This window comes from Rhododendron vialii, chromosome 12a (genome assembly GCF_030253575.1).
Source record: "Rhododendron vialii isolate Sample 1 chromosome 12a, ASM3025357v1".
Taxonomy (NCBI): domain Eukaryota; kingdom Viridiplantae; phylum Streptophyta; class Magnoliopsida; order Ericales; family Ericaceae; genus Rhododendron; species Rhododendron vialii.
The window spans coordinates 15781217-15795366 of NC_080568.1; the positions used below are offsets into that span (position 1 = coordinate 15781217).

The 14150-nt window shown below is 44.4% G+C and overlaps 1 protein-coding gene across 1 annotated transcript; it reads left to right on the forward strand.

Moving 5' to 3' along the window:
• The first annotated feature begins 5013 nt into the window (after window positions 1-5013).
• Window positions 5014-5982, forward strand: LOC131309495 (uncharacterized). The gene is made up of 2 exons (XM_058336120.1): window positions 5014-5559; window positions 5665-5982. Exons 1-2 carry the CDS (start codon window positions 5014-5016, stop codon window positions 5980-5982), a joined length of 864 nt encoding a protein of 287 aa, XP_058192103.1.
• The last annotated feature ends 8168 nt before the right edge of the window (window positions 5983-14150 follow it).

Sequence of the window (14150 nt, forward strand, 5' to 3'; positions counted from 1 at the left end):
AGGATTGTATAAGTACGCAAAACTTACAATTCATTTAGATGTGCAGAATTACTGAGTACGAAACACTAGGCTAAGTAAACATAACGAGCATATGTTTAAAGGGTCAATCATCAAAAACTTTGTTTGAATAAGCTGTTTGCATCCGAACACATGTAAACACATAAGGAAGCCGAGCAAAATGTATAGTTATGCCGCAAGGGGCCGAATACCTGTGTTATTAAAAGTCTTAACAATACTGGTGCCTCGCAGGGCCAATGCTTATGGTCACGCAGGACCAGCCAAACTTTTCCAAATATTAACAATTCATGTCAAATACTTACCTATCAGTCCACATTCTAGACCTCTAGAGGAGTTTCATCTGGAACATCAGTACTGATCTCGGTAACGGCACCATCTCCAGCTGCATTCTCCTCCAAGATAATAGGTTCATTAGCTGTATCCCGGACAGGTGAACGTTCCATGGTAGTATCCCGGGTGTCTGTTGGGGTCTCCTCTCCAGCATTAGCAAACTCTTCAATCTGTTGCTCGATGTCGTCTTCAGGATGCTCCGCTGGTTCGTGAATGCTTTGAGCACGGGTGCTTGGCAGATCATTGTCAACCCAAAAATGGTGAGTCCTCAGCAACCCCCAGCTTGGTAAGACATGCCTCCCAGCAAGCTGCCCAAATTTGATCTTGGATTGCCGACATCTGTTGCACGTAATTGGTTGTTGCTATGTCAAAACCTTTTTGGTAACCTTCTTCAAAGGCTATCTTTTTTGTACCATCGATTTCAGATAAAGCCTGGCTAAGGTTACCCTCAGCAGTCTCAAGTTTGCCCTTTGTCCCTTCAAGTTCAGTTTTGGCTTTGTCTCTTTCTCTCTCGAGTCTGGAAATCGTCTGCAGTTGCCTGGTGTTGTCTCTCAAAAGCCTATTGCGTTCTGGTTCAATCTCTTATATTTTTTGACCCAGCACCATCATTTTTTGAATAAACTGGCAAGAAACAAGCAGTTGCTAGAAATCAAGAGCCAACGAGAAACACAACTATAAGTGAAGTTGTAAAGACCAATTACCTTGATTCCACTGACGAGACCAGTGGACACCAATCGATCAGGAGAGGATGTAGCCTCCTTCTGGACATCTACAGGTAGCAGCAGGCCTTGTGCACGTGCTAGTGCAGTCTCAGAGGAACTAGCACTATCCCTAATATGGACGAGTCGATCTCTCCTTATGAATTGTGGGGCCCATGTTTGAGGAAGCATTTGGGAGTTTGAAGATGAGGGCTGATTACCAGTCATGTCAGCCTGTCCGGCTTAGTTACTCTGGTCCTCAGTCCTAGGACGTTTGTTCCGATTAGCATTTGTAGCCTCTGGGGAACTATCGTGTTCCCGAGGAGAGGTGGGGGATCGTGTCAAGTTCCCCCTAGTGCGGCGAGGTGGTGGAGGAGCATGCCCAGTCGACCTCCCCTGGCCTTGACCTCGTGCGGACACAGTAAGTAGAGAGCTCAGATTAATGGGTTGACGAGTCATTGTACCTGGATCAGGAGGAGATGGAGAATAACCAGAGGAGGAGGATTGGCTGGTATCACGGTTTGAAACCAGCTGTTCGGGCTGTTGTTGTTCAAAGACAAGTCCACGTGTAGATCTTATAAGTCTTAAACGAGGAAGCGACACGCCTTCTGAAATGGGAACTTCACCTGGTTGTCCGGCAACCATAACTCTAGAAATGAATCTCGAGTTCCTCGGCTGGGGAGCGGTTGAGGTTGAGGCAGCACTAGTGCTCGGATTGGCGAGTCTTCTGTCAATAACCCCTCTGTACGCAGGATCGTATCCTAATAGAACGTCCGCGTTGCGACCCCGATCAACTGTTAAGGTATTGGGCTCACCTGTATATTTCAAGATCCTGTTAATATTCGCTGTTCGGACGTAACTTGGCTCTCGCCTGGGACGTTTGTTGGTGTTATCCGCTGCAGATTAGAACACAGGTATGCTTTAAAATAAAAAAACAGAGGAAAACAGTGGAAAGAAATGGACGAGTAGAACAAATAAAATCAGGAGCATACGTGGGTAGCCCCAAATGTGGGGGCAATGGAGGCCCACCACCTGGCCATCTTCCCCTATCAGCTCGAATGCTCCGGTAACGTAGAGGAAGTCAATCTCATGGTCACAAGCAGAATCAGTCAAATTTAGCACGAGACGCTTTTCTGCTCTTCTAACCTTGAAGTAATATGTATTGTACTCAGGGTTTAGCACGATGCTATACCACCACTGAATGTCCCAAATTCCTAGTTGGGTCCCCAGAATCCTATTCAAAGCTACCACTCCCATTATCAGCCTAAAAACGTTTGTTGAAACTTGCATGGGGGTGAGACGGTACCAGTTCAGGATCTGGCGGAGTAGTGGGTGAAGGGGAAATCGAACTCCACCTTTGACGATGGCCACAATAGGGATACACATTCTATCCCACGAGCCGCCGTCCCTATCTGCTCCCAATGGGGCGAGTTCGAGGCCCACGTTGTCTGGAATGTTATATTCTGCCCTAAATGCTGCCATGGCGGTAGGAGTTTCACAAAGTTTTCTAAACTTGATGGGTTTGGGAAGGTTTTCATTGTCATCCGCCATTGAGATACTCAAAAGAAAGCTATAAAAAAGGGGTATGAACTAGCCCTAGGAACTAGAGATTTTGAGATCTCAGAATGGAATGAAAAAATGAAGTAAGAATGAGGATCTTACAAAGATATTGTGAAGATTCCCTGGGACACCAATCGAAGTTTGCAGGCGACGGCGATGGCGGACGTGAGGCGGGTAGATTTCGCCTGGTTTTAGAGAGAGAAAGAGAGAATTCGAGTTTTGGGTGAAAAACCCAAAAAATATCCCTTTTAGGGGTTTAGAGTGAAAAGGAACGGAGATGAAACGTCTCCGCTCGCACCGTTACATAAAAAGTAACGGGGAAAGAAAGGTTTGAACGGATGGCCGTTCTGATGCCGTTTATGAAACGGTAGAATGGATTAAATGCAAAGTGTACGAAATACGCCACGTGGAGTCCTTTCCTCGAGACGGCATGATGATAAAACCACCAAAAAACATCAATGGGTTTGGGTATTATATTTACACGGGACTCAAAGAGCTCGGCTCAAGGTCTAATTTTAGCTTTACCTATAACCCCCGAACAGCGACAACAAGCAAAGCTGGGGAGCAATTGTAGGGAGGTATTCCCGAACAGATAAAGTAATAACCTAGCACGTGATACGAGGGATCACGAGTTAAACACAATAAAAATCACCATGAGCGGTGGTCGGCGATATGGATCAATGGCATGAGAAGTCATTGGTTTAAACTGACTATTCGGCAGATAGAGACATACCATTACATTGGTCCAAATAGTTAAACAAAGACCAAGTTACATGAAAAGTAGCCGATCCAGGCAGTCTATTCGGCTACGAGAGAGCCGAACAAAGGAAAGAACTCCAATCAAGTGTTGGAGCATAGGGAACATTCTGGAAGAATCCAGAAAACAGTGGTATTCCGTTAAGGAATGAGATCACGAGAATGTAGGATCTGGAAAAAAGATACCCAACAATAATGGGATGTTCAGCCGGTTACAGAGAAGAGTCCTAAAAGGACTCTTAAGTAATAAACTGATAAGGGAACGAGAATCCAAAATGCCCAGGATTCCAATACAAGATAGGAACCCTAGGGCATCAGGGATGCTTGGGCAGCAAGCATCTATGATTCTATAAATACAAGGTAAACCTAAAAAAAAGAGGTACGCAATACGTGGCATTCTTTATTATTTTCCTACTAATAAGAGTTCGATTACTAGTACGTGATACTAACTTAGGCATTGGAGGGCCTTTGCCACGAGAGGCAAAGGTGCGCTCACCTCTTGTCTGTTTTGCAGATTAGGGTTCAGGCAACGAACTAGGGTTCCGGTGAAGAGACACGAGTAGCCGTTGCAATCTGGTGCTACTCGAAACACCCATTGTTTTCATCCCCCTACAAATTTCACAATTTTTCTTTATTTCCGTTCTACTATCACTAAAACCCCCCTCCATAAATAAAATCAAACACTTGAATTTTTTTGTTTGAAAACATTTCCTGCCCATGTGAAAATTTTGAAATAACTTCCCCACTTATAAGTACTTGTCTCACCTGTCACATATGACCCTCCCTCCCCTATGCACACACTTAAACTCTCTCTTTCTTTCTCTCTCTCTCTCTCTCTCTCTGAAGAACACAGTTCCAGTTCCACCCTTCCTTTGTCCCTCTGTTTGTGTACAGCCAGCCTTTCACTGCCATCCACCACCACATATACGTGATTTCTAGGTATGAAATTATATTTTGGATGCGATACTTTCAAACATTTATGCCTTCTTTGGCCAAAACTACCTCTATTCTCTCAATTATCTCTATTATGGCTTTTGTAATGAAATATTTTTTGATCGATTGAGCATTCGATTTAACATATTTTTTACGTTATGAGTTTGTGTTATTTTTTAAATAAATTTGGCTACTCTGCTCAATATTATAGAATGCAAGTTCAATTTGAGGCTCATTTGATGAATTTTTTGTACATTTTTTTTTAGAATTGTAGTGCCCAAAATGTCTTCTTCGACCACTAATAACCGGGGTGATGATGGGGACAAGACTCAGGCTCCTCTTTATGACCCAACAACACCAAACTGTTATTGTGGGATGTGGGAAAACTTGAGGATTGTAGGGCCTAAGTCAAAAAACCCGGGGAACTTGTCCTATTCCTGTTCAAAAACAATTGAAAGGTGTGAATTCTTTAGGTGGTGTTTGCCCATATCTGGGCAAAGTCATGCTTTGGGATGTAATGGTGGATTTGATGGATACCCTGAAGTTAGTATGAACAACGGAGCCCTTGTCCATGCAAACCTATTGGTCCTCTTTATTTATCATCCCCAAAAAGGTGATTAAAGAGGTAGAGTCTATACTTAGGGCTTTTCTTTGGTCTGGCCCAAACCTCAAGAGAACTGGTGCAAAAGTCTCTTGGGAGCACTTGTGCTCTCCTAAGATGGAGGGGGGACTTGGATTCAAATCCATGCAAGTTTGGAACATGGTTGCCATTGCTAAGCACATCTGGTTCCTGATTTCTGTGGGGGAGCAATCTATGTGGTGTCAATGGGTTAAATCATATTTAATAAAAGGGAAGAATTTTTGGAATCTTAAAATCCCTGGGAGCACATGGGTTTGCAGGAAATTATTGAACCTAAGACCTTTGGTGCAACCATATTTTCTTAATGTACTAGGTGATGGCCAATCCACTTCATTGTGGTATGATAATTGGCATCCACTTGGTCTTCTAATTGTAAAATTCAGCCCCAAGATTGCCTTTGATTCTGGAATTTCTAAGGATGCTACTGTGTCTCACATTTTACAAAACTCAATCTGCTTTTTTCCCATCACACAAACCCTTGAGCTCAATGAGGTAAGAGGAACCTTGCCACCTCTTATCCCCTCAAGATTGGAGGAGGCAGATCACATTAGATGGACTCTCACTCCTAATGGTCAGTTCTCAATTGCGTCACTGAGGGATAAATCAAGAACACCCTTCCCAACAGTTGTGTGGCACATATTGGTGTGGTTTTTTTGGGTAAATGAAAAATTGGTGTGGTTCCTAACCCATATTCCAAAATGTAGCTTTATCACCTGGTTGGCTATCCAGACTAGGCTATCTACTGTTGATAGGCTGGTGCTGTTTAGCATGAACCTTTCCCCTCAGTGTAGTTTTTGTCAAGGAAGTGAGAGTCATGACCACCTTTTCTTTAATTGTGCATTCTCACAGCAAGTGTGGAATACCATGCTTTCCAAAATTAGGGTCTCTTGGCACTCTAGAACTTGGCCTAAATGGGTCACTTTCCTCTCCAGTTTAAAAGGCAAATCTTTTCAAACTGTTATTGCAAAGTTGGTCTTTACAACTACTGTTTACCATTTTTGGATTGAGAGGAATATGAGGAAGTTTCAAGGTATATCTCCCTCTTAGGAGGTAATTGCTCACAAAATTTACTCCATGGTGAGGTCACGACTTTTATCTTTACCAGCCCTGCCTCCATTTTGAGCAGTGTAGACACCTCCCTGGAGCAGGGCATTGCCATACAGATTGATCATTGCTGTTTGTTTGCTTTCTACTTCATAAACCAATATTGTGGATATTCCCATGGCTAGGAACATCGCCACATGATAGCGGTTATCATCAAAACAGAGTCGCCACCTAGTTTATAAAAATTAGGAAAAATAAATAGAGATTCTGAGCTCGGGAGCCAAAGGTACAATGAGAGGAAGGTGTTAGGCACCCCTCTCTACCCAGCCGCGAGACTGGCCCATAGTTGTTCAACATAAGATTAATTCATGCACTATTTAATTCCAACACATAGTCTATTTATTAGCCTTTAAACAGTTAATGATGAGCCAAGATAGTAATTGAAACATGCATCAGAAATAAGCAGAGAACAAGACAGCTGTCCCAGAGAATGGATCTCTCGACTGGTGAATTGATGTCACAGCGAAGGGATCCTTCTGGTTTTATGTATCGGCCGAGGGATTGATTCCCCAGCCAACATTCTTCCTAACACCAGACTAAACAATTAATAGAAGATCAGAAAGCTATGATTAAGCGTAAAAACAAAGAATAAATCAAACCAGAGACCCCTGGGTCTCACCACCTTGATCCCTCAATGGCTTGATTGCTTCCGATTGTGTGTGATTGACTGATTTGCTTCTTAGGGTTAGGGTTTGAACTTCGGGGTTTGATCGTCAGATTAGCGGCTGCCTTTGGGAGGTTAGGGCTTTTGTAGAGGGTAGTTGAGAGAGTATATGAGCAAAGTCTCGTGGCTAGAGAGGGTGCAGAAACTTACGAATTGTGTATTTTCGGAGCCCTAAGGGCTGCTTTATGTACGCATGGGGGTGACTCACTCAACCAATCACAGTGCATGATCAAAATTGGAATTATAGTGCAATACTAACTCTTCATGGTAGTTTCTTGACGTAGCCCGAACGCATCAGGATTTGGCTGCTAGGGTTTTGTGAACGGATCAAACGATTGACAGAACGTTCTAAAATCTGGAAAATAGATAATCTGGCAGCCGAGCAAAGGATTTGGCAGCTGAAGAATTGATGTTGCGGCCAAAGAATGGACCTGGCGGCCAGCTAATCGATCTCTCAGTGAGATTTTCAAGCAACAGTTTTCACGGGTGAAGAAATGATGTTGAGGCCGTAAAATCACTGTCACGACCGACAGATGGATTCTCTTGGGATACTGTATTTCGTTTTGGAAGGCTATATGGCTCTGGATTGGGTCCTCTAAGTGGCTAGAAGTTCTCACCATAAGTCCTAATGTTCACGAGAAGTCAATTAGCAATCACTGTATCCATATCATCATCGGGATGGTCCCCAAGGTGGGACTTGAAATAATCATTAGGCCAATGCCCCTCTTGACTGAACTTAGACGGATCGCGAGACATGTTTAAGTAAGAGTCAAAGCTGTAAAAGCAACTCAATTTGGTCCCACCACTATTCTAAGGGTTTTTTTGAAAAAGGTTTTTGTTATGGTTGAGCCAGGAGGCTGCCTACATATTCCACAGGGGAAATTCAAACCAACTGTAGTTCGGAGGGCAATAAAGAAAAATAAAAGTTTTGGAGGGTTAGAAACAGAAGACGCACCTTCGGGCTTTTAAAAGCCGTAGTGCAACGTACCTGGGCAATGCCAGGATTTTGGCGGAGAGTAGTTGAAGGTGCGCGGAGCTGCCAGGGAGATTTTTGCAGAGAGCATCCTCAGTATTTTGGGGTAGATCAATACACAGGGCGGTGAGTCGCTTGCTTTTCATGATCATCCTTACTTTGACTTAGGGGAGCTCGGTAAAGTAGCCTATCCTTGCGAATGAGCTTGATGGAATCGATGTAATTGGGTGGAATCCAAGCCATCTGCTAGGGATGAATTGGACGCCGATTTTGAGATATGGGGTGGAACCTAAGCCATCTTCTGGAGACGAGTTGGATGTCAATTTTTGAGATATGGGGGGCGCAAGGTCGGTAACTTGAGTACAGAGCGTTAAGATGAAGAAATCGAGTTTCGGAGCCGGTTGGAATAATGAGGCGAGAGCCTGAGGGGTCTGAGCTTTGAGTTTGATAGAACCGAAACACGGAGCTGGTTGGAATCATAAGGCGAGAGCTTGAGGAGTTGAAGCTTGGAGCTTGAATTGGTGGAACCGAGGCACGGAGCCAGTTGTAGTCATGAAGGTCTGAGGAACTTGACTGAATTGAGGCATAGAGCCTGTTGCATCCAAAAGGCAAGAGCCTGAGGTGTTGGAGCTTAGAGCTTGAAGTGATTGAACCGAGGCATAGAGCCGGTTGCATTCTACTGGTCTGTGCACGGAGCTTTCCCATCATAAGTTTCGGCATAGAGCCAAAGGATCGAGGTACTAGACCGATCAATAAAACTGAGGCATAGAGCCGGTTGGTTGCAGGGTTGACCTGTTTCATGAGAGATAGATGCAAAACATAGTATGTGTGTATGATAGTTATGATTAGATGTGAATAGATGCGATGATGATGGTTATGCAGACTCGATGTGTTTGATGCAATATGTGCAACGGCCCGTGCGTGTGTGTTTGATTTAAACGTAGAGCTTCTTTCAAGTTCAGGACTTGAGCATATAGAGCTCGAGCATTTGGACGGCAGAATCCAAGCATTCAAAATACAGGCTTTGAGCATCCAGTACGCAGTGGTTGGGCATTCAAGTGTAGAGCTTAAGCATTCAAGTGTAGAACTTGAGCATCCACTACACAGTGGCTGGGCATTCGAAGAGCTTCGAGCATTCAAAATGTTAGATTTTGAGCATTCAAGTGTAGATCTTGAGAACAGATGATATCTTGTTGGTTGGGGCGGCGTAGAGCCAGTTGAAATAGTGGGCTTAGAGCCGTTGAGTGTTTGGCGTAGAGCCGTTGAGTGTTCGGTGTAGAGCCGATTGAGATGGTCGGCTTGGAGCCGCTAAAATGGTGAATACGGGCGTAAAGCCGCTGAGATGGGGAGCGTAGAGCTATCGAGGTGGTGAATACGGGCGTAGAGCCGCTAAAATGGTGAATACTGGCGTAGAGCTGCTGAACTGGTGGGCTTTGAGCCGCTGAGGTGAGTAAGCATAGAGCTGTGGTGTTGACGGGCTTGGAGCCGTTGAGTTTGTTGGCAATAATAGGTCTAGAGCCGTTGAGTTGACAGGCTTAGAGCCGCTGTGCGTGATAATGGATTTGATGGGTGATGGTGCTGCTGAATAGTTTGGAGGTAGTAAGCGTGGAACTACTGAATGGTGGGCGTAAAGCCGCTGAGATTATGATAATGAGGGGCCGTGGAGCCGCTGAATGAGTAAGCATAGAGCTGCGGGGATTGTGAGCACAGAGCTGCTTGGTATGATGGCGAGTACAGGCATAAAGCCGTTGAGATAGTAGGCATAGAGTCGCTGAGACGGTGAATATGTAGATAATGACCATGGGGCTATGGTGTTTGTGGAGCTTGAGGTGGTACGTATGGAGCGAGCATAGAGCTTGCTGAGTGATAATGAGTATAGGCGTAGAGCTGCTGAGGTAGCGAGCGTAGAACTGCTAGTGTTGAATTATTGATGGTGTAATGGGTATGGTGCTGTTGAGCAACTTGGGCATAGGGCTGCTGAAGTAGTGAGAGTAGAGCTACAAAGATAGCGAGCGTAGAGCTGCTGAGGGTGATGATGGAGTTGCTGTAGTGGAGGGACTAGTGAGTTCATAGGCGTGGAGCCGCTGCGATAATGGGCTTGGAGCCGCTGTTGGTAATGAAGCTGCTAGATGAGTGAGCTTGTTGATATAGAGAGAAGGCTTCCTTGCGCTTGGACATGCCCCCAAGGCTGGTTTAATTACTGGTTTTGTTGGTCACGGACCCAAAACCTCATTCTTGCTTGAATTAATGCACTGAGCAGGATCTGCTACCGTTCAGGAAATAGATTAGGGGGCCATGAGATCGATTATCGCGGCCGAATAATTGATGTCTTGGCCGAGGAATCAAAGACTCGGCCGTATAATCTCTTGGCTTCCAGAGCTTTATAAAAAGCCACGGCCTTGGCATTTTGTTTTCATTTCTTTCTCTCTTCTCTTCGTTCTCTCCTTGTCCGAGAGCCTATTTGCTTTCCTTCGGCTTTTTCATCGGGCTTGAGTGACGATAGTCATGCTAGTGTGGCCAGCAATCGCGGAGGGAGTCCGCGATGTTTTCGGTCTTGTCTTGATACTTGATTAGAGACCCTCGCATGGGTGGATTGCTTTCGTGACATGGAACTCCCGAGGTGGCGCTTGTACACGGTATGATGATTTTTCTAGGCCATGTGGTGTCTCTTCTGCACCGCAGTTCTTCTTTGGTATACATCACCTCGGGGGTGCCTTTTCCTTTTTGTAGCTGGTCTCTGGTGTTTAAACCACCAGAGGATTCAGCATCCTTTTCTCCTTCTTTCTTTTTATCCTTCTGTTTTACTTCCTGCATAGGTTAGTCTGACAGGAAACTGATGTATAGTTTGTTTAGAAAATGTGGGATGATCCACCTGGTGATGTAAAAAAAGCTTTTGTTATATGAAATAAAATCTTTTGCTTTGTTATGTGATTGTGTATGCTGTTTTTGCACCGTTTGTGTATGATAAAATTGTGTCTCCATAATTTGAGCAAAACTGTGGAACTTCCCTGTAAAACGATCTTTCTGGCAGCCGAACCATTGATTAGACGGTCGAGTGATCATTTCGCCTACCTGGATTTGACTTTAGGTCAACCCTGATTTTCATGGGCCGATGGATTGATCCTACGGCCATCTAATCGAAGTGCCGACCGAGAGACCAACTAGGTTACTGAGGATTTAGAATCCTATTCCGATTCGAACTAGGACTCGACTTAGCCTATAAGTATGTGTTCTACGAACTCGATGGTTTGTAAACAGCAAATTCTTAACACATGGCACAACCGATCCTTGATCAGTGGTTGGATTCCTTCAATGGCCTCGACCGTCTACACTTTAAGTCCTTTGGCATGGACTTTCTCTTCTCTCTTCGCCAAATTCCAGGAAATTTTGCTTTTCTTCTTGCAGCCACTAGCTTGTGGGATCCTGTTCTTCATGTCTTTCGATTTCGAAGAGAAGAATTATGTCCTACCATCAAGGAGTTTGCAGCTATTATGGGGCATTTAGATAGAGAATGTCTCATTGTTCCTAACCCTTTGTTCAATCGTGGTAACCTTTTGAAGGTTTTGCTTCAAGTTCAGAAACACGAGGTCAGGTTTTTCATGGTGAATGGAAGGTTGGAAATTCTTTGGATTGTTCAGCGTTTTGGTACAGCCGAAGCTCATCATCAAACCTCTCGACAGAAAGCGTGCTTTCATGCGTTGTGTGTCTACCTTCTTCACTATTACTTGCTTGGCCCTTCCTCTGGCCATGCTGATTCTATACTGCTTGATTTTGCTCAACAAATTGGAAATCGTGCAGGTTTTGCTAGCTTAGTGTTGGCAGAGACCTTGATGGGTCTTGATGCAGTGAGGAGTAACCCAACAGCCCAGTTCTCAGGCAGTCTTTTGTTACTACAGGTTCGCTCGTTATTTTGTTTATTGCCAAGTTATCTTTTCGCTCATCACTCTTTTGTTTTGACTCACGTGTTCTTACAACTTGCAATCTTCCCTTGTTTTCTACAGGTATGGCTTTACGAGAAGCTAAGGGTATGGGATGCGCCAAAGCAGCTTCTTTATAGTTCAGACCACTACACAGAGCATCGTGTGACTAGACAGTTTCCAACTGAGACTGCTTGGAGGGCATGAATGGAGACTCGTAAAGGCGATTGGATCCAATGGGTTTGCCCCTGGTATGGTGTTGGGAACATGCACGTAAGTACCATGAACCATTTTGGTGTAGCAGTGATTGGTATTACTCAAGTTACCTTCTACTTTCCTACTCGCTTTCAAAGGCAGTTCGGGGCTGAACAGACCGCAGTTTTGGGTGACCCTGAGTATGCTGTTTCTAAGGTCCATGACGCCAGCTTTTGCCGCAATGTACTTCATTTTTGGCCGAATCGAGTGATGCAAGATGTTGCTGAGAACTTCGCTGTCAAGCTATCAGGTTCGTATAAGCGTTGGTTGAAAAAAAACCTTTTGGTAGACAAAAGTGTGAAGAGAAGGAAGACCTAGAGATTGACAAATTGCTTATGCTTTTCGAAAGATTTTCTTCGTTTGATTCTAGCTTTTATAGGTTGAGAATTGTTTGAGCTTGCTTTTTTTCCATGGAAATAATAAAACATTGGTTGCTTTATTAAGACGTTTTTGCCATGGTTTGATAATGAGTATGCTTTAGGATAGACGTAGAAATTTAGAAGTGATAATGATAGTGGTGGCCGAATCTCAATTGGAGACTGCCTATGTATCCCATGGAAGGAATCAGGCCATAAATGTAGTTCCACAAAGATTTGTTTTGTTTTTGTTTTTCGGTAGGGTTCACTCGAGTATTTTTCTCTCCTTTTATGTTCTTGATTTTGCCTAAACTGCCCTTGCAAGTTTTTAGTCTAGCGAGCGCTTTATTTATGCCTTAGTTTTTGCCTAAGCCGCCCTTGCGGGTTTTCGACCTAGTAGGCTGCTTTAATTTTTGCTTAGGTTCGCCCACCCTTGTGGTTTTCGACCCAACAAGCATCTCTCAGGGGTAATACTTCCTCAGCTTGTTGATATTGACCGTTGTTGCGAATTCCATCCCATCCAAGTCTGCGATGTAGGCTGCTCCTCCAAACAGTATGCATTTGACAAAGAAGGGTCCTCCCCAATTTGGGTTAAACTTGCCTCTTGGATCTGAAATATGGTGACAGATTGCTTTGAGTACCATATCTCCTACCTTGATATCCCTCGACTTTACCTTTTTGTTGAATGCCCGCGCAATGCGGCATTGATACCCTTGCACATGGTATAAGGCTCTTAACCTTCTTTCATCCAGTAGTGCCAACTCGTCCTAGCGATTTTGGACCCAATCTTCTTCGATCATTCCAGTCTCAGCCAGAACTCTTAGTGAAGGTAGTTCCAGTTCGATAGGCAAGACAGCTTGCATCCCATAGACCAGGGAATAGGGAGTAGCCCCAGTTGAAAACCTTTTAGTCGTTCGATAACCCCATAGTGCTAGAGGTAGCATTTCTGGCCAGTCCATATAGATATCAGTAGTTTTCCGCAGAATCCTTTTGATGTTTTTGTTTGGAACCTCAACTGCTCCGTTGGTTTGAGGTTGATAAGTAAATGACCGATGATTCTGTATCCCAAACTCAGTGAAGAGCTTTTTGCGTTGCCCCTTTGAAGTGCGATCTGCTGTCGTAGATGAACTCCTGAGGCACACCGTACCGATAGATTATGTTGGTGCGAATGAACTTGGCTACATGAGAAGCTTTGAGGGTGGCATAAGAAGCTGCTTCTACCCACTTGGTGAAGTAGTCAATGGCCACTAGGATGTACTGATGCTTGTATTTTCCTTTTGGATTTATACTCCCAATGACATCTATCCCCCAGGTGGAAAATGGCCAAGCGAATGTCATGCTATATAATTCCGTAGGGGGAATACGCATGCGATCAGCATGGGTTTGGCATTTGTAGCATCGACGGACATAGTCAGCACAGTCGGCCTCCATTGTAGTCTAGTAGTATCCCTGGCGCAGGATTTTCTTAGCCATTTGTTGCCCCATTCATGTGCGGCCCACAGATTTCCTTGTGTATTTCCTTCATTATTTTGCGACTGTCCTCTGTTATGACACAAAGTTGATTCGGACCCAAATGTGCCTTTCGATATAGTGTTCCTCTGCAGACTACAAATCGGGTGGCAAATTTCCGCAAAGCCATCTTGTCCTTTGAGGTGGCTTCGAAGGGATACTCTCCCTCTTCTAGGAATCTCGTCACGTCTTCATACCACGGTTTTCCATCGTCCTCACCCTCTTCGATGAAGGTGCATTCGCATGCTGGTTTGACCTTTTGCTTGATCATGAGAGGCCGCATTGTACCCCAGGGGTATCTCGACCATAGAGGCCAATGTTGCCAGTGCATCTGCAAATCTATTGATCACTCGTGGAGTGTGCGTGAAGATGACTGAGTCAAATTGTGGAATTAAATCTTCCAGCACAGAGTGGTATAGCTTCAGCGTGTCTTCCTT